The sequence below is a fragment of the Pezoporus occidentalis genome, unplaced genomic scaffold (genome assembly GCF_034315485.1).
Source record: "Pezoporus occidentalis ecotype Australia unplaced genomic scaffold, CSIRO_AGI_Poc_V1 ctg130, whole genome shotgun sequence".
Classification (NCBI taxonomy): domain Eukaryota; kingdom Metazoa; phylum Chordata; class Aves; order Psittaciformes; family Psittacidae; genus Pezoporus; species Pezoporus occidentalis.
This window is the reverse complement of record NW_026913104.1, coordinates 1,236,244-1,260,451: the sequence shown is the minus strand read 5'-3', so window position 1 is coordinate 1,260,451 and position 24,208 is coordinate 1,236,244. Positions and strand designations below refer to the sequence as shown.

General features: G+C 50.1%; 2 protein-coding genes across 2 annotated transcripts; both read left to right on the top strand.

Annotated features, from left to right (window-relative positions):
• Nucleotides 1–9,274, top strand: LOC134158576 (mucin-2-like). Its single transcript, XM_062608648.1, has 5 exons — nucleotides 1–5,506; nucleotides 6,059–6,298; nucleotides 7,079–7,232; nucleotides 7,828–7,957; nucleotides 9,012–9,274. Exons 1-5 carry the CDS (start codon nucleotides 1,257–1,259, stop codon nucleotides 9,161–9,163), a joined length of 4,926 nt encoding a protein of 1,641 aa, XP_062464632.1. The 5' UTR covers nucleotides 1–1,256; the 3' UTR covers nucleotides 9,164–9,274.
• A 7,131-nt stretch (nucleotides 9,275–16,405) lies between these two features.
• On the top strand, nucleotides 16,406–24,208 carry ANKK1 (ankyrin repeat and kinase domain containing 1). The gene is made up of 8 exons (XM_062608492.1): nucleotides 16,406–16,917; nucleotides 18,876–19,170; nucleotides 19,587–19,738; nucleotides 20,555–20,604; nucleotides 20,703–20,858; nucleotides 21,118–21,236; nucleotides 21,821–21,866; nucleotides 22,234–24,208. Exons 1-8 carry the CDS (start codon nucleotides 16,730–16,732, stop codon nucleotides 23,580–23,582), a joined length of 2,355 nt encoding a protein of 784 aa, XP_062464476.1. The 5' UTR covers nucleotides 16,406–16,729; the 3' UTR covers nucleotides 23,583–24,208.

The following is a 24,208-nucleotide window of genomic DNA, read 5'->3' as shown; positions in this document are numbered from 1 at the left end:
TCCCCAGTGTATATATTGTCTCTTTCAGGTGGGGGAAAGCAAAGGAAAAAGAGGGTCAATTTTCATAGAGTAGGATCAAACTCGTGCCTGCTGAAGCCTTGCTCAGAATATACTTTACCAGGCACTGCTGTTTATCACATTAAGTGTGGGTGCCACTCTTCACCATACAGTAACATGTCATTCTGCCTTTTCGTTGGGAACAGCTTAAATACAAAATTGCTTTTTATCTTCTAGATAGATGTATTTTCTGGCAGATGCCTAAAGGAAAATGCTTGAAGTTTTTAGAGAGGAAAGTAGATTCACATTTTAGTCCTTGGTTTGGAAAGCATTCTTGGGAATGGCAACCTTCTGAATGTGAAAAGAGGAAAATAAGTAACATGTATGGATAGAACAATACCCTTTTAAACCACAGGTCTGCCTCTTCAAATTAAAAGGTGTCTGCTTTTGATTTGAGAAGTTAAAAGCAGAGAAGTTGCTGTGTTCTCTCTGCTATATGCCACTTGCACAAAACAAACAGGCTTTTTCCTGATGGTCACCCAGTATGCATCAGGAAACTCATCAGGACTGGGATACTGGGTTAGGAAGAGTGGTTAAGGAGAGCCACGTGAGTAAGCTCATTCATGTATATATTAATTTTGCTTTGCCTGTCCCTCAGGCAACCTGAGGGGTTTCATTCTCATTGCATTTTCAGTTGTCATTGATATCTTTGTACGATTAAGATAAAGGGTTCTTCTCTGGCTGGTTAATGCTTTATAAGGATGGCAAAAGTATGAAATGTCATCCTTCATATGACACTGAATATAAACAGCAGAGGATCAGACTTATAACAGCTGTCTATAAGAATGGCAGTGCCAGAGCTGCCTGTCCTCCCTTCTGTATGGTTCTGAACAGAGCCAGTGGCCACTTAACTTTCTGCTTCCCTCCCGCTCAGCCTGTTGCAAAGTGCTGCTACAAGCTGTTAAAAGCTCATGTGCAACTGAATAGGCAAAGGGCTTGTTTTCTGTTTGCTAGGTGCCTCCGGGAATGAGCATCATGTCAGTGAAGTATTTGGCCCGAGCTTTCCTGGAGAAGCCCAACCAAGAGCTGAGAGCATCCCAGTGTCCAGCAGAGTGTTTGCCACTACAGAAGATAACTTAGAAGAGGCGACCTTCAATTTTCAGAGTCCAGCAGTTGAGCCAACAAATGAAGGGACAGCTGACTTCATTCCTGTCCATGCAGAGCCAGCTGCAAAAAGAGCAGACGTGCTGTCCAAGGAGATGGTTAGAAACTTGGGGGAGCCTCAGCAACCGCACACAGAAGCAGCAGCTTCAGAACTCCAGGATGGACACGCATTTCCTAGCAAGCTCCTGAGTAGCGTAAGCATCCCTGTCTCCACATCAGGGCCACAGGCTACCACACATCCGGAACAGCCAGACAGGCCACTGCAAGGAAAACCAGAAAATACTACTGAGGCTGGTTGCAATCCTACCAGCTCTAGCACTGGGCTCCCCCAGCCCTTTCTCAGTGGGGGGACACATCAAGACTCTCCTGAGTTTAAAGCTCCCTCTTCCATTTGTGTTACGAAGCAGACGGAGGTGCTAAGTCCTAAAACGTCCCTTCTGACTTCAACAGTAAAATTTTATCCTCCAAGAAAAGAAATGGCAACATCCTCATTTCCCACCGGAGTTAAGATTGCTCTTGGAAGTGCAAGGGTGCATTGGTTACCAACAGGAATGCCTCCCACTAGCAAAAGGCCAAGAGATACAAATCCACAAGTCCAGCCTGACAGCAAAGCTGGTGTGACACCTGCATACCTGAAGAAGACTCAGAATATGAATGCTGAAGCTACAACTTCTGTATCCCTACAAAAGCCAACTTCAGGGGACCTTGATGCAGTCTTTTCCAGAATGACACAGACAAGTGCTATTCAGTTTCCCCCTGTTTTATCTCCGAAGCAAGAAACAGCAGGTAGTAAAGCCAGAAACTCAACAACAGCTGTAATAAATGCTTCTGGACACCCAACCCAGTTGCCTGCTTTTCAGACACAAGGCACCGTACCTTCACCTTCATTACTGATGCGCCTGGAAGCTCTAGCTCATGATGACTTACTTCCATCTCCATTTCAAGGGCCCATTAGCACAACTGATAGACAACAGCCCCACTCTTTGTCCCGGACTCTCAACTGCACTAAACATGTTTCCCAAAAAAACAACAGGAGCTCTCAAGAAATTGCAGTTCCAGTCTTGCAAAGAGAAACTGATCATCAGCCAGTGACAAGTAAACCTGAGCAATCCAGATCCCCTGAGAGCCCACAGGCTTCTGCAAGTTCATTCTCATTAAGCCAGTCATGGATTTCCACATTAAAGCTTTCCCAAACTACTGAAGACCCAAAAGTAGTAACATCTGCACCCTTTCCGGGTACGCCTACCTTTGCGAATGCAGCCCTTCAACCTGTGAGCACTTCTAACGCTGTTCATGCAGGGCTTCAGCCGCCTCGTACATCTTTTCCTACTTACGTTGGATTGCAGCTAATGGGCACTCCCAGCTCTGCTGAGAAAGAGCTCCACAGAACGACTTCATCCATGTCTGCTGGTTCTGGGCCTCTGCTTCAAGGCATTTCTGCCCATCCTGTATCTCAGGAAGCCTTCCCTGTGATGCTGCAGATGAGCACAGTGGAAGACTCCAAGAGAAAGAGAAGTCTCTTACTGCAGCTAGGTAAAACTGGTTCTCCCCCAGGGACACAAGTCATCCCAGTCCCCAGTCCCTCTGAACTGCGTGACAACAGGAACCAGAAAGCTGTTCTTCACAGCTTTGCCCCTCCAGCTTCCCAGATCCAGCAAGCTGGTAGCGTGGCACCTTTTGCTTCAGAACTGCCCTCGCTCTATGCACAGGGAGGCCAGTCCAAATCAACAACAGCAGATCCTGAACCAGTGGTGCCGAATGTTTCTGGTGAGATCCCAGGGTATCTGGCACAAGCAGCAGCAGTGCAGCAGTTCAGCACATCACATGATGCAGCTACCAAAAACCACAGTGCTTTTAGAGGTGATCAACTTAGAATGTTACCATCATCCCCATACTTGTCTTTTCTGCTTAAAAGTAGTAATGGCATGATATGCCTTCAGCCCATGCAAGATTCCCCTTTACCTACACAACTCCCAAATACTAGTGTTGGGGCTCTGCTTTCCATTCAGCAAATCCTGGCAGCATCAAATTCTTCAGTGCTGAACCTTGTAAACTTACAACATCTGAGTCCTTCTAGCTTAATTCTCATTAAGCCTGTGTTTATCCTTTTGCCCACTGACAGACCAGATTTTCAGCTGGTGCCCTCGCCTCAGGGTGAAGATGGCCACAAACCTGCCCTCTTGTTCACAAACAAGCAAGATGTGAATTTGGGTACCCCTGAAAGCAGCCATGATATCCCAATGAAAACTAGTTCTTCTTATCCCACTAGTAAGCTTTTGAGGCCTGAAATTCATCTCTTCACTCCACCTAGCCAACAAAGAGAGAAAACAAAAGTAACTTCTCAGCCAGCACTAACTTATCCGAATTATACAGCCACCACTAGCTTGTTTCAAGCTGTTATCTCGGCATCAAATCATTTGCTTGACCCACAGATGAGGAGTAGCACTACAGTGCAGGCCACACATCCACACAGGCTCTCTGAGGAAGTGCAGGTACCTGCTCCCAGTGCCCAGGCAACCAAGGGAACTGATTTGCTTTTACATAAGGGTAAGTTAGCAGAGCCCTTCACCTCCACTTCACCACCAGTAGTTGTGTCTGCACAGCATAGCCCCCATATTTCCCCTGATGTATTTTTCACTGATGAAAAGCCACATTCTTCTTCTGCAATTACTTTACTCTCAGCAAAGGGACACCCTGATTTTCAAATACTTGCCCAACCTCCCTTTACTGTTACAGGGACTGTAGATCAGGTTCAGCCTGGTAAGAAACTACTGCTGCAAACTGCTGGCCATCACCAAGGCTTAGTGACCACACCTTCCTCTGTCCATCCACAGTGCTTGGAGTGTTTGACCTTGCACTCAGCTCGAACCACGAAAAACCCACTAAAGATGTCTACAGGCATCATGCCTTTGCAGTCCGTGTTGCAAAGCCTCCTAAGTACTGAGTCACTCCAAGGGCTTCCATCCCAAGCTCAGGTTCCACCCAGCACATCGTCAGCTCTCTCGACACTTCCAGCTGGGAATGGTCACAGAGGTTCAGCAGGAGGAGTCACTGTGCGTACTGAAGCAGCACAAACCCACACCACTTCTGTAAAACCTGACCTTACTAAACCTTTGGAGTTTACTCCCATTGTGCCTAAGCCCTTTCTAATGACTGAGAGACCACCAATGGCACCAGAGCATACTCCATTTTCAACAAAGCTACAAACAAAACCAACACTTTCTGGGAAACTTCTGGCTACAATTACCCATCCAAGGATGTATGCCAACTCTCCTGCGAGCCCTCCTTCACCTGTGTCTGCACATGTTCCCCTGCTATCAGCCATGAAACGTGACCAAATCCATCAAGTCCCTACTAAATTGGCCAACACAGGAGAAAATACAAAGCCAACAGAAACCAGCACACATGCAAGAAAAATAGGAACTGGTAAATTCTTGGGAACAAGTGTGTCTCTGTCAGCCGTGTTTAACACAAGGGCACAGCAGCTCCCCACAGCAGTTCTTGGCAATAAGGTAGTTTTAACTCCGGTGCAACCATCTGTATCTACAGGATCTACTACTGTTCTTAAGAGACAGCTTAAATTGACACAGACTACATCACAGCCTCCGTTAGCAATGACTTCTCTCTCTGTATCTAAGGGTGATTATAGCACCTCTTCACTTGTGAACAAAACGGTGATTCACCTGCCAACATTAACTATCCAATCTGATCCAATCATGGTGCTGCCTACAATTGCCAGAGTGAATAAATCAGCTGTGGTCCCTACATCAATAGGGAAGAGTGAGGACATGCTAGTGAAAGGACATGCAGACACCACTAGCCAGCTGCCCACTCAAGCACCCCTGTCCTCCTCACATCAGGCGTCACCACGACACCCTTTGGAGAAGGTACCACTGGAAGTTAACATTGAGCATGAGATTGGTCACTCCAGCCCTGGGCCATCTGCAACAAAAGTATTTTCTGTCTCTGCTAATAAGCTTGTAAACAAGGTTATTAACCAGTCAGCTGTCTTCAGTCAAGTAACTGATGATGCTGCTGAGATGCTTCAAGCCACAGATCTAATCCAGTTGCTTCCAACCCCAGAGAGCCCCTTGTATTCTTCGCAGAGTTTGGTAGCGCTTACCCCACAGGGGAATTCCTTGCTGGGTGTTGCAAACACTGAACAATCTGAGAGGTTGTTCTTGACCACAGACACAGAGGAGATGGTCAGAACAGCTGAAGTAACAGAAGAAGCAGCTGAAGGCTTAGTAACTGTTCTAACTCTGCTGCATCCGGAGCCCAGTGCACTGCTGAGTGAATCACACCAGAGGAGTGTTCTGCAGCCAGATACCACCATTTTGAATGGGTAATTATCTCAGTGTAGTTGCTCTTGTGTATTTATGCTGTGATTCAAGGAGAGGGGGAGTACTCAAATTGCTCCAGGGGCTCAGTAACATGGGTACTCTGTACTGTGGTTTTAGAAACACTTTGTTCAGCAACAACTGCATCAGAACAACAAAAGTCTTTTCACATTGTGGATATTAATACTGTCCTTCAGACCTAGTTTTCTTTCGCACAATAGCCTTCAACTCTCTGTCTTTTCTCCCCAAAACAATCTGCATGCGGTTTTGCAGGTGGGAACATTTGATGTTGCCCAAGTGATCAAATGCACTGGCAAAGAAGGTAGAAATTCCCACACAGTGAAATCTCAGGTTCCCCTCATTTAAAATGATTTGGCTGTGCAGAGGCGGGAGGTGGTTCTGACCATGGGAGGCTGTCATGCCAGGGCCTACATGTGGCTCATTTGCTTCAACTTACTCTTTGGTTTCACTAAGGAAACTCACCCTAACGCTGGTTTATTCCTAACAGACTGTGGAGCCTAGCTGGGCCTCAGCTTTTTTTCCCTGTTTCCCTAAAGCCTTGCAGTTGTGAGTGATGATGTCTGCGGCTCTGGTAACTACACCGTGCAGATGAGCTTGCACCCTGTTCCCGAAGCACGCCCTGAAGTTGATGCACCCGTGCCTTCCCAAGAGACTTTCTTGGCTTTAATCACTGTGCAGAGTAACAGCAGCCAGCCCGTGCTCCACATCCGGTCGTGCTGTGTGACACCTTCCACCAGCCCAAGGGGACCAGGCGCAATGTGCTGCTTCTTCCACAGGTCAGACATGGAGCCATAGGGCTGGACATAGATTTGCTCCTGTCCTTGTGCCTGGGCTGGGAATGGGCTGATTCTTAAAGGACACTCTCTGTTGTATCCTATGGCTGCAGTCTGATCTCTTTAGAGTTCAGAGTAGGCTGAAAGCAGTAAGAATGAATCTGAGACTACTCTGCTCCCTTAACTGTCTTGTAATTAATACCAAGGGCTTGACAGGGCAAAGAACCCTCAGGGAAAAAGTTCTATCATTACTTTTTGATGTATGTAAATAAGCTGTTCTGCTTCTCCATGCCATGCTGTCACAAATATCAGCATCCTTCTTACACCTCCTGCTAGGGGACAGCAGAGCAGCCCAAAGGTGGGAGGCAGGGTTCCCCACAGGCCTCCATTTCTCCATCAGCATTTCATAGCTATTCATGCCTAAGCTGTCTGGGTTGAGGAAAGGGAAATCAGTGCATTCATTAGTTAATATTTGTAAAGCCACTGGGGCATGAAATGTGCATTAGAAATGCTATGCATTATTGTCATCAGAAAAAGAGCTTTCTGATTTGCCCATATTTGCTATAGCAGGAAATCACCTCTGCAATGCTTCTGAATTTGTCTAGGTCACGTAATGATTACCACCCTACAGCAGCCATTTTAATGATTGCAGCAAAGTCAGCCTCCACGAAACAATTCTGCTGCTCTAGGACTATGACCTCCACAGCAGGGACAGGGGCAGCTTCCCTCCTTTTAGTTGGGGACAGCTTGAATTTGCAACTGTTTGCCATTTGTCCTTGCCAGGTTGCCATTTGAATGCAGACACATCCAGTTACTTCAGAGCAGTAAATCCAGAGCTGCTAGCTTTACCATCCAGCTGTTCCAGATGCTGAATCACTCAGTGGCCTATTTGCACTGTGAGCTTAATGTGTGTCTGCATGGCACAGGATGTGAACAGGTACGTAGGACAGGCCCGTTCTCATGGGGCTAAAGATCTTTTGGAAAGATTTGGTGCCTCGAGCAAGTACAGTCCATTCAGCAAAGAATCTTGATGGTAATTTATAGAGCTCCACCTTCTTCCATTTCATACAGTTCTTTCTTAGTCATCTCCTGCATACTCCCTGTCTCCTAAAGCCCCAGCTGAATTTCTACTCTCAGTTAAGCTGGCTGAGCTCACAGTTTACATATATTATTTTCAATTTACATATAATCAGCATAAGAAGCATATAAACAAGAAAGCAAGTAGCAACCCTACAGGAGACACACAAGGAAAAGGCTCAGCAGATCTATATAATTTTGAGTTGTAGAATTATGTGAAAGGGCTCAATTGTCCTGGGTCTGGAAGATGAATAGACGTTTACATATGGGCTGGTCCAAGCATTAGGCAACTCACTTTTTGGAATGATAGCAGAGCTGGACAAAGACAGCCTGAGGAGCCTGCTCCAGTCAGCACTGTGGTTGCTATGGGCTGTGCACAGTCTCTGGTGCAGCAGGTTCTGCTCAGGCACTGGCAATAAGTACACATTGAGATGTTTTTTGTATGTCTTTCCCAGGACTGCTTTCAAAGTGTGGAGCCGCTTCTCCAGCCAAGTGACAGGAACAGCTATGGAAACCTGCACAACCTGATCTCATTGGGCCCAGTTTTGCAAATGAAGGACAGGTTTCTATATAAGCCTGTGGAAGGTGAGTCTCCTGATTTTAACTTGTCTCTCTCCATCTCTTTCTGCAGAAGTTTCTGTTTGACTTTTCCTGCTGTAAGAAAACCAGCATTCTTTTAACAACTTTATTGGCAGCCATCTCGTATGACTAGATTATATCCCAACATCTCACCACCTTCCTAACATCTCGTCACCTTCCTAAATCCCAAACATGATGGTTAATCAGTATCAAATCCAATAGACTTTCAGTCAGGAGACATAGCCAAATGCATCCTCTGGAGGAAATGAAGCTTTAGAAAGAGGAGGAGAAAAATAAGGCAGAATGTCCTCTAGCTGAAAAGAATTTTCTTGCATGTTACAGTATTTTGGTGAGACACGTAGACTGAGAATGAGGAATGTCATTAAAACAATTGAGACATGCTCTTTGCATCAAGACACTGGGTTTTAGGTGAGGTGAGGTGACATGGGAGGAGTCAAGGTATAGAGACCTCCTTTTAAACATTTTTTCTGTAAGTTTTGCAGCTTTCAGAATGGAAGAGCAATGCAGTCATTTTCTGTACTGAGCTTAGGGAGGAGTCCCCATATTTAGAGGCAGTTATCTGGTACAGCAAGAAAAAAAACATCCACAAGTAACTGGACAAAACTCTGACTTAGGATCATGAGGCACAGAATGAGGTGGGTCATGAACCAGGACTGCTTTCCTTTTCCTTTCTGTTCATAGATTAAATACAGCAGCTAGTTAATGTTAATTAGATGTTGTCCAGCTATTAGAAAGTAGTGATGCTGAACCTGGTACATCATCAGCTTGAGAGACTTCCTAAACCCACTTGCACCATCCCTTAGAGTCGCCTAACTTATTGTGGTTTTACTTGTTTTTGCAAAGAATATTTCCTGCTGGGATCTTATGGCAAAGAAAGTAGAGTGTTTGGAAGGGCACTACCCATCCATACTACTCCGTGGAAAGGAACTTAGCCATGCCTGCTTGGCGTGCTATAAAGATGAATCAGAGTTGCACCTTCTCTTTCTTCTCCCTCCCTCTCTTAACACTGTTCACTGCTTGTTTACTTCTTTATTTCCAGGACCTGATTCTGCAATGCTGGTACCCATTCTGCTGGGATCCCTTACTGGCTTTGCTGTCTTGGGCAGTGCTTTCATAAGCCTTTGGCTGCATCACAGGCAGAAAACCAAACACATAAACTACGCAGAGTTTGGAGAAATCCATGGCTTGTGAACCATGAGCAGCTGACTAGTCCTGCAAATCCCACACTGCTGCTACAATGATCAGAAAAGCAATTGATTTTGCTGCTCACCCAGGGAACAAGATAGCCTGTCTCAGCTTTAAGCATGTCTCTCCTTCTTTTCCTTCTGGAATCATCCTCCCTGGAAGTGCTCAGAAACAGTGTAGATGCCCTCAGTGATATGCTTTACTGGTGGTCTTGGCAGTCCTGGGGCAATGGTTGGACGTGATGATCTTAAAGGTCTTTTCCAACCTAGTTGATTCTATGATTCTGTAAGTCCATCAAGTGCAGAGAAATAATTTTAGTAATGGTCCAGCTATAAGGGAGAACAGAGCTTAAAATGCAGTATGTGTCATCACCAGCAGACAGTCTGGTCATAGAAACGGGAAAACAGGGTGCAGGACAGCCGTATAAAATAAAGCACTGTGGACTAGAGCCATGCCATCAAAAGAGTGGATCATTAGGAAAAATTACAAGCCCCACGTGTATTAACTGGACATGTGGATGAAAATCCAGCTGCTCTTCTTTACAGCTTAAGGAGCTGAGTCCCTTTATCTTTTTGCTTTACTCACTATTTTCTCGCTTTCAGCAGAAGCAAGTTTCTTCTGCCTGTTAGTAAAATCCACTTAGTGGAAGACAGTTAAGAATGCAAAAAGGTGTTTATTCCTAAGTCTGAAATTGGGCTGCACAGGGCAATCCAGACCTCGCCATACTCCCATGGGGACTGAGCATCCACACCATGAGTTTTCAGGGCTCACCTTGTGCACAGCACTGCAGGTACTCCCTAAGAATTGCCCACCAAGCGTGAAGCTGCCCCTGGCCCAGGCACCACCCTCCTGTCACCTCCACTCCCACTTGCTGGCACTCACCTGCAAAGCGCCACCCACCTTTGGAGCCGAGGGCAAGCACGGTGTGGCACGAGCTTTTCTGAAGCAAATGACAACTCTGCCATCATCGATGGCCCTCCCCAGCCTCAAAATGCACAGTGATGTAGGTTGAGATGGTCAGCAAGGGCTGAGGCCTTGCCTGCACTCAGAAACCCTGCCCCAATTTGCTCTGTGCACCACTCAGTCCGATTGCACACCCTCTTGTACCCCTAACTCTGCCCGTAACAGTTTGTACATTGCCACCCCTTGCCCTGTGAATCAACATAAACCACTCCGACAGGAACACCACCCCACCACCAAACTCGTCTCTGGAAACCACCACCGGATACCCCCGAGCTTCCCCTTGCAACCAGCCGGGACCAACACACAGAAAAAATACTGGTGGCTGCTGAGGGTTAAAATCGCGTGTGCCCTGGAATTGTGCTGCATCACTGAAAGCAGACTTGGGCAGGAAAGTAGCCAAAGGGACAAGAGACTGATGGAGAAAATGCTTTATTGGGTACCCGCGGCACTGAATAACTGAGAAAAGGGCAGCCACAAAAGCTGTTGCAGGACAGAGGAGGAGGAGCAGGAACCGCAAGGAGACAGGGACCTGCTCCAGAGGCACAGGCATCATCCCCAAAGGGCCAGGGTGCGCCAGGGGCCCGCAGCCCCGCCGCCAGGGAGATCCCCTGACCAGGAGCGCTCTCCCCTGGCCCCTTCTTCCCGCGCTGCCGCTCCTCGCCGCTGCTCTTCTCGGTCTCGCCTCGCGGCTCCTTCCACACCGAGGACGACTCCTCGTTCTCCTCCGCCGGCAGCCGCTGCAGGAGCCGGAGGACGCGGTCAGGGCCGAGCAGTCCCCGCTGCTCCCCGCTGCCCCGGGCGGGCAGAGAGACGCGGGCCCGGCCCCGCAGCACACGCTCCCCACCACACTCCCTACCCCCCCACCCCCCCCCCCCCCCCCCCCAAACACCTCGGCACTCGCCTTTTCTCACCGGAGCGAGGTTCCGGGGCTCCGCCGGCGTTGGAGGCGTGCTCGGAGGCGGCACCCTGGGCACGCGCTGCTGGGCGTGCAAAGCAGCGGCTGGAGGGGGCGGCCCTGGTCCCCAAGCCCCTCTGGGGCCCCCTCTCTCCCGTTCAGTGGCACCCTGACCCGCACCCCACTAGGGGGGCGGTCACCCCACGCAGGCTGCCAGCTGCGCGCTCTGTAGAGTGCGGGGCAGTTCCTGCCCTAGGGGCAGCGGAATCGCTGGAAGCTCTGGCAAGGGCAGGTCCCGGGAGGGGCGGGGGGCTTGGGCAGAACCTCCTGAAGTGGGTCTCTCCCCCCACCCTCGGGAGAAGCTGTCGCTTTAACGCCGAGCAGCTGGTTGCAAACGGGGTGGTGGTTGAGGCGGGCAAGCGCCGCCGGCCACCCTCGACCTGCTCCCATCCCACCCTCCTCGCCGTGCCCTGGTCCGCTCGGTCTCTGCTCTCAGGCCCAGGACTCTGGACAAACAAAAGCAGGGATGTTCCTCCGGGGCGGGCGCCCCGCGGTCCACCGGGCGGAGGAGTGGGCAGAGGCTCCCCGGTTCCTTGGCAGCAGGCCCCGGAGGAGAAGGTTAAACAGAGGCATCCCTCGCGTGTGGAACTGCAAGGAAAGAGCGAGCCGGAGGAGAAGCAGCGGGCTGAAGAAGGGCCCAGAGAAAGGCACTCCGGGCAAAGGGACGGTCCCTGTCACCGGGGCTGCAGTCACACTACCGCATCCTTAGTGCTTTGGGGAGGGTCTTTATGGGTGTGGGGGAGGTACTTGGCTCAGGGCCGTTCCCTGGCGTTTTAGAAGCCATTCCAGTTCTGGCGTGAGAAGACACGACTTCCGAATTGTTGCTCCTGCAAGGTTGGGGCCAGGGACACCCGCCTGCTTACAGGGGGGCCCTCCCAGCACTCCCACTGGGAGCAGGGGACACTCACAGCCCTCCTTACAGGGTGGCTCCCCTCACCTCAGCGCTCCCAACAAGCCCCACGGAGCCTGAGGCTCCGACCTGCGCCCGAGTTACGGGCGGGCCTCGTGGCTGCAGCACATCATCATCATCGTCACCATCATCATCTTGTACTTCTGCAGGAGCCCAGCGAGCGACCTCGACCCCAAGCAGGGGGAGGTCAGCCCAGCCAAAGGCGGGCCTGCGCCCTCTGAAGGGCGAGGGAGGGTTCGTTCCTGTGGGCTGGCTAAAACAGCGTCCCAAGCCCTGCTTAAAGCGAGCTGGGGCTGCTCCAGGGGACAGAGGGCTCCACCGATTATTGTGGCTGTGCGCGGAAGCCCGAGAGCTTCAACACGCCAAGGGGCAAATGCTGTGACACGCCCTGACAACAGGGGGTCACGCTGGCGGGGCACCAGCGGGACAGGCAGCCACGCAGGCAGAGACCCAGGTCCTGACTACAGGCGGGTCGCATTGCCCGCACCGCGACTAAGCGGCTCGGTGCCGTCCTTGGAAAGAAGGGGCGAGTCCAGACCGTCCCTCCGCTCACGGACTCAGAGGGGGGCCCCCTGTTACTGCACAGAGCCCTGCCCTCCCGGGAAGTTCAGGCTAAGTACGCTGCAGTTATTTTAACAAGGGCCTAAACAAGCTCATTCTCCTGCTCATGCACACGCACGCAAAGACACGCACACAATCGCAGACGCAAACAAGGAAAGAAGTTCCACAAAGAGAGCGTGGGCTCCGTGCAGCCAATGCCTGGGGAGTCACCCTACTTGCGAGCAGGAGAGGAGAGCCTCGGACCGCGCCCGGGGCTGCGTGGAAGCCGGAGAGCTTCAACACGCCAAGGGGAAAACGCTGTGACACGCCCTGACAACAGGGGGTCACGCTGGGTAGGCCACCAGCAAGCAGAAAGCTGCTGCTGGGGCAGGGAAACGGCCCTCCCCTGCTTACAGGGTGGCCTAGGGGTCCAGAGAGCTCCATTTCCCCCTCGGGTGCGGGGACGGTGGCTCTCACCCTCCTTACAGGGTTGCCACGCTCTCTGGGCAGCCAAACCGTGGGGCATCGTGGCAAAAGGCCAAAGACTCCAGCCGTGTTTACAGGGAGATCACGCAGCGCACCGCCAGTTAAAGGTGTTGGCAGTGCTCTTGTGTTCAGCCCACCGCCCCTCGTCTAGCTCACCCGTGGTGCTCACTGGCACCGTTCCACACAATGTTCTTGTCCAGGGACGGCTGCCAAGGAAGTGAGGGCTCAAGCAAAAACCAGGTCCTCCGCCCGGGGGAGTGAGGGACATCAACCTCAGAGGAAGGTCCCAGACAGGTTCGCCCCAGCCTCCCACCTTCCCCACTAGCGTCCACCCTCCTAAACTGCCCCAGGTACTGAGAGCAGAGAGAAAGAAGCCCAGGGCAGGGCACGCCCAACCACCCATCTCAGCCCCATGCCTCTGAAAGGTCAGGGACAGAAACACCCATTTGATTAAAGGGGTCCCTCCCAACACCGCCCGCCCAGCAGAGGGGCCACACACAGCCCTTCTTACAGGGCGGTCCCCCTCAGCTCAGCACTCCCAACAAGCCCCACGGAGCCCGAGGTACGGGCTGGCTAACCTGGCTGCAGCACAACGCCCCATATTCAGGAGCTCCTCTTCCCCCACCCCAGGCTGCGGAGATGGTGGCTCTCACCCTGCTTACAAGGTTGCCCCTCTCTCCGGGAAGGCTACCCACCCACGGAGCAACATGGCAAAAGCAAAGAGCCCAACCCTGGTGACAAGGAGGGCACCCTGCTCAAAGCCAGCCAGGGCACCCCAAAGGTGCCAGTGACGCCCTTGTGTGACCCCAGCCCCGGTGACAAGGAGGTCCCTGTGCCCAGAGTGCCTTTCACTTTCCTCCTCTTCAGCCTCCCGGGCTTCCCCCGCTCCGCTCCTCTTCAGTCTCCCGGGCTTCCCCTCTCCGCTCCTCTTCAGTCTCCCGGGCTTCCCCTCTCCGCTCCTCTTCAGTCTCCCGCGCTTCCCCTCTCCGCTCCTCTTCAGCGTCCTCGTCTTCCCCCGCTCGCTCTTGCCTCTCACTGCCACACGACGGGCACCGCCTCTGTCTGCTCCGCAGACCGGTGCGAAGGCAGGAGAGCGCGGTCTGGGACGAAAGGGACCGGCAGCTCCCCACAGCCCCGCCCGGCCCCGTGGGAACTGTCCCCAGCACCACCGGCCCCGCCGTCCTCCCACACCTACTCCCACCTCCCCTCCCTCTGCCCCCCGCCTCCCCCCCTCCCACCCGGTAAACGCTCACCCATCAGCTCCTCTCACGGGATGGGTGCTCCGGGGCTCCCTGCAGGGACGAGGGTGAAGAGCTCTCTGCTGCTCCGGGCCGCTCCAGGCGGAGACTGGATCCTCCGTGGTCCTGCTGCACCCCCGGCAGCGATGCCTGCGCGCGCCTCCCGGGAAGGCGCAGGGCGCAGCCCGGCCGGCGGGAACCGACCGCCGCCAGCCCGCCCTGGGGCGGACGCGGACCCTTCCCTGACAACACCGCTTCCCACCCGCCCCGAGGCAATACAGACCCTTCCCCACCAAGGCGACGGCACCAACCCCTTCCCGTCCAGAGGCAATTACAGATCCTTCCCCGAAGGCACAGACTTCCCCCCCCCCCGCCCGCCCTGAGGCAATTACGGACCCTTCCTCGACGGCACCGATTCCTTCCCGCCCTCCCCAAGCGATTACAGACCCTTCCCTGAAAGCACAGACTCCTCCCCTCCTTGAGGCAATTACGGACCCTTCCCCACCAAGGCGACGGCACCGACCCCTTCCCGCCCCGAGGCAATTACAGACCCTTCCCCGAAGGCACAGACTTCCCCCCGCCCTGAGGCAAGTACGGACCCTTTCCCCTAAGGCGACGGTACTGGCTCCCTCCCGGCCTGAGGCAATTACGGACCCTTCCTCGACGGCACCGATTCCTTCCCGCCCTCCCCAAGCGGTTACGGTCCCTTCCCCGTAAGCACAAACTCCCTCCCTCCTTGAGGCAATTACAGACCCCTCCCCACCAAGGCTCCCTACCATCCCGAGGCGATTACAAACCCTTCCCAGAAGGCACAGACTCTCCCCCTCCCTGAGGCAATTACTGAGCCCCCCCTTCAAGGAGACAACAGCGATCCCCCCCCCCAGCCCCAGCTACTGCACCAATTCCCTGTCGGCTTGAGGCAATTACAGACCCTTCCCCCCCAACACGACGGCACCGGCTCCCATCTATCCCGAGGCAGTCACAGACCCCTCCCCACCAAGACATCAGCACCGGCTCCCCTCTATCCTGAGGCAATTACAGACCCTCCCCCACAAGACGACGGCACCGATTCCCTCCCATCCCGAGGCGATCACTACCCTTTCCCCGGCGGGTCCCGCTCCCGTCTGCCTCAGACGCCCCCTCAGCCCCCTGAGGTAAATGCGCGCCCTCGCTCTTCCCGCCCACCCGCGAGGCGCCCCTGAGGTGAGGGGTCACGAGCCCGGCGCGTGCCCCCGTTGTAGGCAATTGGCTCGTGACCGCCGCCGCGCGGGCGGGCGGGAACCTCGGGGGCTGCAGCACGCGCTCGGCTCGTGTCCCCCCCCCCGTCCTCGCGGCCTCGCGGCCTCCGAGCTCTTGCGCCCCCTTGCGGGTGGGCGGGGGATCCTCGGGGGCTGTTTCCTTCTCTCGCCGCTGCCGGGATGGGCAGCGCCTCCCGTCTAAAGCAAGGCAGAGGCGGCTCGCGTTTCCTCCTGCATCAGTCTGCCTCCAAGAATCCCTTCAGCTCCCATACACAGCTAAAAATTCCACGTCCAGGCTCAATGGCAAGCGCCCTTCAGAAACACTAACTGTCATTACTTGTATTGCAGCAGCGCTAAGGAATCCAGCACCACGTTGTAGCTGACTTTGACTTACCTACAGAGCTAGTTTCTGTGCTAAGGCATTAAGGATGTACATGCACAAGACCCAGACGAGTGTCATTAAACTATGGTTTTTTACATCTGGGGAGTGAAGGCATAAAGGAACTCAAAGCGTGTTTGCTGTTACTAGCAGTCACACGGTTAAACTGCTTAGACCTGCTCTTCAGTACACTCTTGTTTATTCACATGTTCCTTCCGGGCATTGATGCACAATTTATTCCTGAGGTAACCACTCTGGCTCACCATCTTTATTCTATTTCCTCACGTTCATTCCCCATATGCAGTTCTGGGGACTTCTCTGCTCTTCCTGGAGTTTTTTCCACTTTTCTTCTTCATCCAGGTCACCTGTGCAGTGCTGCACAGGAGCCTTGTGGATTTCTCTCTCTCTGTAAGACCTTCCTTCCCTTTAGCTATCAGTCTTCCTTGCTTTCACCCAGTGTATACTGATGCCTCGGGCGAGGGATCCCATCTAAATCCCATCTAATCCCATCCATCATGCTAAAGGGTTGTTGCACTGCACCATTTTCCACCTTGCACTCCTTCAGCACTTGCCCATGCGGTGCTCAGTCGGAGGGAGAAGGGTAGCCTTATGGAAACCTAGACATACACCCAGGCTGGCCAAGCTCTGCGCAGCAGCCTGGCTGAGTGCCTGGAACTAAGCAATGGTGCTCCTCTGCATACCAAATGGGAGGGATGCTTAGGATCCGCCTCTTGGCAGTAGGTAACATGGCTCATCTCAGGTAACTCCCTACCTCCCTCTGCAAGTCAGAAGTAGGAAGAGCTCCTTCATTCTTCTCTGATCCTGCTTAGCAGGAGGCAGCCAGCCAGGCTGCCTTTTCTGCCATGACTCCAGAGAAAGACCGGCAACTGGGCAGCTTAACTGTCTTTAACAAGGCGGATTTTGAAGAAGACTGGGTTAAAGTGGCCAGCGGAGGCTTTGGGCACGTGTACCAAGTCAAGCACAAGAAGTGGAGAACAGTTTATGCCCTGAAATGCTCTCCGTACCTGCTGCAGGACTCCAGCATGGAGAGGTAACTGTGCGGTCTCTTCTAGCTCAGCAGCTCAAACTGTCTGTTAGAGCCATACACGGTGTTTTGGTGCTAAAGCTTTGAAGGGAATCTTTGCATGGCTGCTTCTCCCTGGGAAGTCAAACTTTTGATGGCCAAAGGGAGTGGAAAAAACACTGGTGATCTAGTGATTTGTTTCTGTCTTTCTCTTACGTGTGTATGTGCATGTTCAAGTGGGAAAGGAGCACTTATTCAGAACAATGAAATCTGGAGGCTGAAGTAGGCATGTTAAACTTAACATGGGCATGTGGCTAAAAGCAGCCTGATAACTTATTTGAAGCTTTCGCTGGACATAGGGACGAATGGGTATCTATCAAGCTAAATTAGTCATAAAAATAACAAGATCTAAAGCTGAGGGACAGAGAATTTCCAGCTGAGTTTGATGACCTCCCTCACTTGCCTTACCATCCAGACATGCTCTTTCTCCTAGTGGTGCACCTGCACCTTCAGTTTACTTTTTGCTCTGTCTCTCATCTGTCCATATCCTTCTTTTCTTGTACAAAGGGCCAGCATTAGTCCCGTTGTCCTGTGCATCTGGGTGGATTTCTCAGCGCCTGTTTCTGTTGGCTTTAGAAGGTTTCCACATTTGAGAGAGGCAGACCTTCAGTGCATGGTTTGCCCAATGCACACATACCCACAGAGAGCATCTTTGAGTGCATGGTGTATGAATCTGTCATGAGCTGTCTCAAGTGCATTACAGAAAGGTTCTGGTTTCTCCATCAGCACTAAGTACAAGCCCCAGAATGAAAACTGAAAGCTCCCAGACCACTCAGTGGTTTGGAAGACAAAACAAGGCACAGCAGCACAGTTGTCTGGGAAGAGGGGCAAAGGGGGAAAAGGTTTCAGAGGAGCTTTTAAAAGTGCCTAGGACTCCTGTCTGTGGGCTTGTAAAAGCAATGTGTTTTGGTACTTCTTCCTCCACACCCACCCTTTTCCTGGGCTGGGAGACTTGCAACTGTCTCTTGTGTTAAACCCTTCTCCCACAGTGGGAAAGACAATAACCTGAGCTTCCTCCCTACAGAGGTATACATCTTACCATGGGGAGCCTGCTAGAGGAAGTCTGGCAGAAGGATTTGCTTAACTGAACTATGTTTAAAGCTATTAGGAGCCTGGTGTAATGTTGTTGCAGGCTCAGATGCATTCCCATGGTGTGCTTTTTGAATGAATTCTGGCACTTTACTGCTTGGCTGCTGTCAGCACGCTCTGGGCACTGCAACTTGTTCAGCAGGTTGGGGAATGTAAAGATTTAGTGAAGCAAGTCTGCCAAGGCTGGCAATGATGGACAAACACGTTTAGACTCCCTCTGGGACCAGATTGACCATGCTCACAGACAGAAAGCTGCAGGTGGGCATAGGAATAGGAATGGCCAGGGCATGCCCTCTGGCTGTGCAAGCCTCTATATATTCAAGCTCAGCAGGTTAGTGTGTCATTGAATCCTGGCTGCCTGCAAGTAGTGTGCAGGCTATCACCGCAGCTACCTTGTAGACGTGGTGTATGGAAAAGGCACGGGTCACTGTGCTGTGATTGCTCCTGACATCATGCTTTCAGGGAAGCATCACTTGGGAATTTCACTGCAGCGGACAAGGCTTTCTGTGGTCACTGAAGGTCTTCCAGGAGCTGGACTAACATGGAAGTTGTGGTCTCTTTCTCTAGGAGCCCAGTGAGTGAAGTTGCCCCAGCAGTCCTTGGCTCGTTCTGAAAAGTCATAACACCCTTTTATGTTAGATTTTAGTCTGCAAAAGATCATCATGTGATTGCATAATCACCAATTCAAGGGGAAAATAGGAATGAACCTTTTTGGGGTAGGCAGGGTTGTTTCAAAGACTGGATATCATAAACTACTGTACAGCAACTTAGCCTGTGAATGCACTGATACCATTTCTTAGTACCACTTTTTTTAAACCTATTTTTTACTTTTCCAGGACCAGTATGAACTGTCTAATGGAAGAGGCAACAAAGATGGAGAAGATCAAATTCCAGCACATTGTCACTATCTATGGGGTCTGCAGGAGCCCCTTAGGGATAGTGATGGAATATATGGCAAGAGGGTCCTTGGAGAAGATTCTTCCCACTCACAAAATGTCGTGGCAGCTCAAATTCCGGGTTATTCATGAGATGGGCTTGGCTATGAATTTCCTGCATAGCATGACACCTCCTTTGCTGCACTTAGATCTAAAACCAGGGAATATTCTCCTAGATGGGAATATGCACGTCAAGGTATGACCTATGCTGTGTTTGTAGGGACAGGTTATCTCTCAAATAATAGACAGGTTATTTTTGACAAATGAGTCCAGAATCTTCCTAAGTTAGGTTCTTCAGGAATGCTCAATGAAAGATTGACCAGTGGGGCTTATAAGAAGTAGCTGGTAAACAAATTACATAGTATTCTCAAGACCATACAGACAGCCTGTGCCAGAACTGGGAACTTAAGGCTCCAACTGAGGAGGGAATGGTGATCTGCTGCACTCAGAGGAAAGGGCTGATTCCAGTTTTATAAGGGTTTAGTAAGTTTCAGCTGCTAGGTAGCTCCTCAAATCCCTGATCGCAAAGGATGGAGGTATACATCAGCTAATACAAGGAGTATGAGACTGTGAGCATTAGAGGGAAGGCTCTCATTTTTTATCTGCTTGCAGATCTCAGACTTTGGGCTATCAAAATGGATGGAGCAGTCGAGCCGAATGCAATATATTGAAAGCTCTGCTTTGAGAGGCACTTTGAGCTATATCCCCCCTGAAATGTTCCTCCAGAACAGCAAGCCACCAGGAATCAAATATGATGTATACAGGTAAGGGCTGCCTCGCTGTTCAGAGGTCACCGAGGGTTGGCACCTAACTCTTACACAGAGCAAGAGAGATTGGCACATTGCCTCATTTTGTTTGCTCATATCTTGGCTCTCTGCTTTGCATCATGTCCTTGGTAGGGAACACACTGGGAGTGCCATGTGGCACTCCAGCCTCAGTGGTGGAGAGTGAGGAGGAATGAAATCATCATACCTGTTAGGTTGTAGAAGTTTCTATGGAAAAGGAGTAAGATTAGAACACAGAACAAACAGTAGTGGCTGCTCAGATTACTTTTGCTTTTAAAACAAGTGTGATATTGCTTGTCCACTTTGGTATTCAGCTTCATTTTGGTCAGTAACAGGTGCAGAAAAGATTTCAAGTTTACTTTTCTCCTTTGGGCCAAAATGTTTTGCAGCCCACTTCCACGTATTTATGCATATCTGTGTTCTGGAAATTCATCAGCTCCTTAGTCACTACACTACACTGTAACCCAAGACAAGAAACAAAGGAGGGTTTGTGTGGACACATGAACTTGCATTAGTCAAGAGCTCAAACACTCAATGTGGTACAGTGGAAAAAAAGGCTTCAGGAGCCTGACTTTCACAGAAAATGCTCTAAGTCACTCCTCCACTACACCAACACTTTTGCTGGGGCATCGGAGATGTATGTAATGATTCATAAGTTCTTTTGGTGTGGGGATGAAATTCTTCCATCCTGAAGTTTCCTAGTTTTCCCATTTCTCAGGAAGATAAAAATAAAAAGTGAACTTTATATTTGTGTACATATGGGAGCTACTGCTCATGATCTCTCATTGCCTGCAGCTTTGGAATTGTCATTTGGGAGGTTCTTATGCAGAAGAAACCTTATGCAGGTAAATATGAACGCTTCTTACATGCTCTGCACTTATTAAATGTTTATTAACAACCATCTTCACAGAGAAAAAGCCCAGTGCACGTTGCTCTTTTACAGGAGCCAACATGATGGCCATTATAGTCAAGGTTGCAGCAGGGAAGAGGCCCTGCCTAGAGCCCATCAGCGATGACTGGCCAGGGGAATGTCAGCAGATGGTTGACTTGATGAAGAGGTGTTGGGACCAAGACCCTAAGCAAAGGCCAAGCTTTACAGGTAGGTGATGTATGTTAGCCAGGGCTCAGCTGCATGGATTAACAAGTGGGGGATAAACTCCCATATAACTCTGTGGCAGTTATATTGCCTGTGGTCTTGGAAATGCTTGGTACCTATTTGCTGTCAACACATCCTCTTTCTTCCTCTTTCCTTCCTCCCCATGTGGAGGCTATGTGGAAGACTTCCACAGCCTTGGGTGCTGACTGGGTTCTGAATATCTGGGTAGTCTGCACAATTAACAGTGTTTCTGCTCTGGTAGATATCCCTGTAGAAACAGACATGCTGCTGTCATTGATACAAAGCCTTGTAGTAGATCCAGAGAACGAGCGCCTTGTTAGGAAGATGTCCCACAAGCCTGCCATCTCCAGGAACCAGCAGGTAAGGAAGGCTTCCCTGTGCCACTCAGGAAATGCCACTGAGTTCTCCCCTGTGTTTCTCTGGCTAAGATAAAAAATCAGGTTTCAGGATAGGAACTATTTTAACCCAGCTACTAGAGTGTAATTGTGCCTAGAAGTCAGCTGCATACAGAGTCAAGTAGCAGGTGTGAACTACTGCTGTTTTGAGGTTTTGCCTAGTTGTATAGTCAGCAAGAGACAAGATGCCAGAGTATAGAGGGTTGAGGAAGTGGGGTGGTTTCTGTGCAACAAAGAAAATGACTAGCTGGGATGATGCTGTGTGCACACGCTGCAGTGAGGATGTAGAATATATGTATGTTTGGGAGCAAATGAGTAAGAGGAAAACCTCATTGATATCCAGTGATGATTTTCAGGCTCCCACATTCCTGTTAGTGTCATGATTTGCTGTGCTGAGTGTTGGATGTGATAACAGCATTGGATAAAACCCCTGGAATGAAAATACAAAATTCTAGAGCAGGAGCAAAGAAGAACTATGTTCAAACATTGTAGAATGCAAATAAACAGCTTTGGTTTATGGCTTTTTCTTTTCTTCTTCATGAAAATGAGAGTGACAAAGAAGAATTCACCTTCCCCCAAGACACCAGGAGTGGAGGTATGTATGAGACTTCCTTTATAGTTCAAAAATAAAGCAGGTGAAGCCTATTTTGTCACCCTCCAGTGATAAGGATGTGACTAAGGGAAGTTTCCTATGTGAGTTACCTTTCTTTTTAAGATAAGGAAAATGAACTATACAAAAAACAGCAGATATAGTTCCCATGAGGGAGAAGCCAAACGTCTCGTTGCTTTCTGAGACACTGCATGTAGCAATCTTGCCTCATTTCATATTCTCTATCTCTAAAATTACTTTTATTTCATTTCATACTTTGAAGACTCACATGCTCTCCCTCCCATTGTGTGCACACCAAGCTATTTCACTTGGTCTTACTCTCTTTCTCCTATTTTGTTTCCACTCCCCCTAGACACTGACAATCAGGAGGTCCATATCCCACCTTCTTACAGTGAGATTGAAAGCCCAGAGGACATCCTGTCTGAGGAAATGTGCAGAGTCAATGAAAATGGCCTCACATTACTTCACCTCATGGTGATCCAGGAAAATGTGGAAAAGGTGAAGTTTCTCCTGAGCTGTAAAGCCAATGTGAACAGCCGGGTGGTCTGCGGCTACACCCCACTCATTATGGCTGTTCAGAAGAGGTTGCCAGAGATCTGCTCAATTCTAATAGAGCACGGTGCAGACATCAATATGCCTGATGAAGATGGTTGGACACCTCTTCACTTTGCTGCTCAGAATGGGGACGACAGAATTGTACGCCTCTTGTTGGACCACCAGGCGCAGGTAAATGCTCAAGAGCACGATGGATGGACCCCTCTGCACTTGGCATCACAGAACAACTTTGAGAATGTGGCCCGAGTACTGCTGTCTCGCCAGGCTGACTCCAACACCCAGGAGGCTGATGGCAAAACTGCCCTCCATGTGGCAGCTTGCTTTGGACATTTCAGCTTGGTGAAACTGCTGGCCAGCCAAGGAGCAGACCTGGAGAAGAAGCAGAAGAACCATAGAACCCCTCTTCACGTCGCTGTGGAGAGAGGGAAATTCAGGGTAGTCCACTATTTGCTGAAGAATGGGACCTCTGTCAACAGCCTGGATCAAAATCATTACAGTGCCCTGCACCTGGCTGTGGTGAGGGGGAAGTATCTCATCTGTGAGAAACTCATCAAATACGGAGCTAATGTGGAGCTAAGGACAGACAAAGGCTGGACTCCCCTGCACCTGGCTTCTTTCAAAGGACACATTGAAATCATCCACCTGCTAAAGGATAGCCACGCCAAACTGAATGCCAAAGGAAGCATGGACTGGACACCACTTCACTTGGCCACTCGCTACAGTGATGAGCCAGTAGTCTGTGAGCTATTGAGATGTGGGGCAGATCCCAACATTGCTGAGAAGTCAGAGTGGACCCCCCTCCATTTTGCAGTCCAGAGGGGCTCCTTTTTGACTGTCATCAATCTTCTGGAGTGCAAGGCAGATGTTAATGCTAAGAACAAAGTGGGTTGGACACCCTTGCACCTTGCTGTTCTCAAGGGCAATATGGCCATTATAAAGACCTTGATTAAGGCCGGTGCTCTGCTTGACGTGGAAGATATCACTGGTTGTACAGCCCTCCAGTTGGCAGTTAGGCATCAGAGAGAAAACATCATTACGCTGCTTCAAGGCAAGGAGTCGTTGATGAATAAATCAGGGAATAGGACTCTGGTGAATCATGCTAAGATTTCAAGACCCAAAATTGTTTCAGGAAGGACAGATTTGTAGATTCATCAAGTCTGGCATTTATGACTTGAAGTTTCCAATATCAATTGCTATGATTTAAACTATCATATCTTGTCACCTGGTGATTACAGGAAAATACTTTTTTGCCTTCCTCTTTTGTTTCCTTTTTTTTTTTTTTTTTAATGGAAAGTTTATGATCATGAGCACTAAAAGAATAAAAGAAAATGGGGCTGCAGAAATGAGCTGACAAATTATTTTCCAGAATCTGACCAAGCTTCTAGAATATTTGGGCTTGGTGATGATGGCTTTAGGCAGTGCTTTCCTGTTTTAATACTGTGCAGAGATGGAAATTGCTATATGTACTCCTTTTTCACATGGGCAATGCTGAAACTGTGCACAGCAACCCATACATACAAGTCTTCCACAGATTTTATTGCTTTTATTCTATGTTTTCCTACAGAGCAAATTGGTGTAAAATGGCCTTGGCACAGGTAGGAATTCAATCATGAGATTCTCACCTGCTGCTGGAAATAGACACTAAGCATACGGTACAGCACCGTGTCAGGTTTTCTGACATCTTGTTTCTGAAAGACAAAATAAAACAAAGAAGGAAGAAAAATCACTAGTAGAGTGTATTTAAATGGATGTATTTAAATGAATGGAAATTC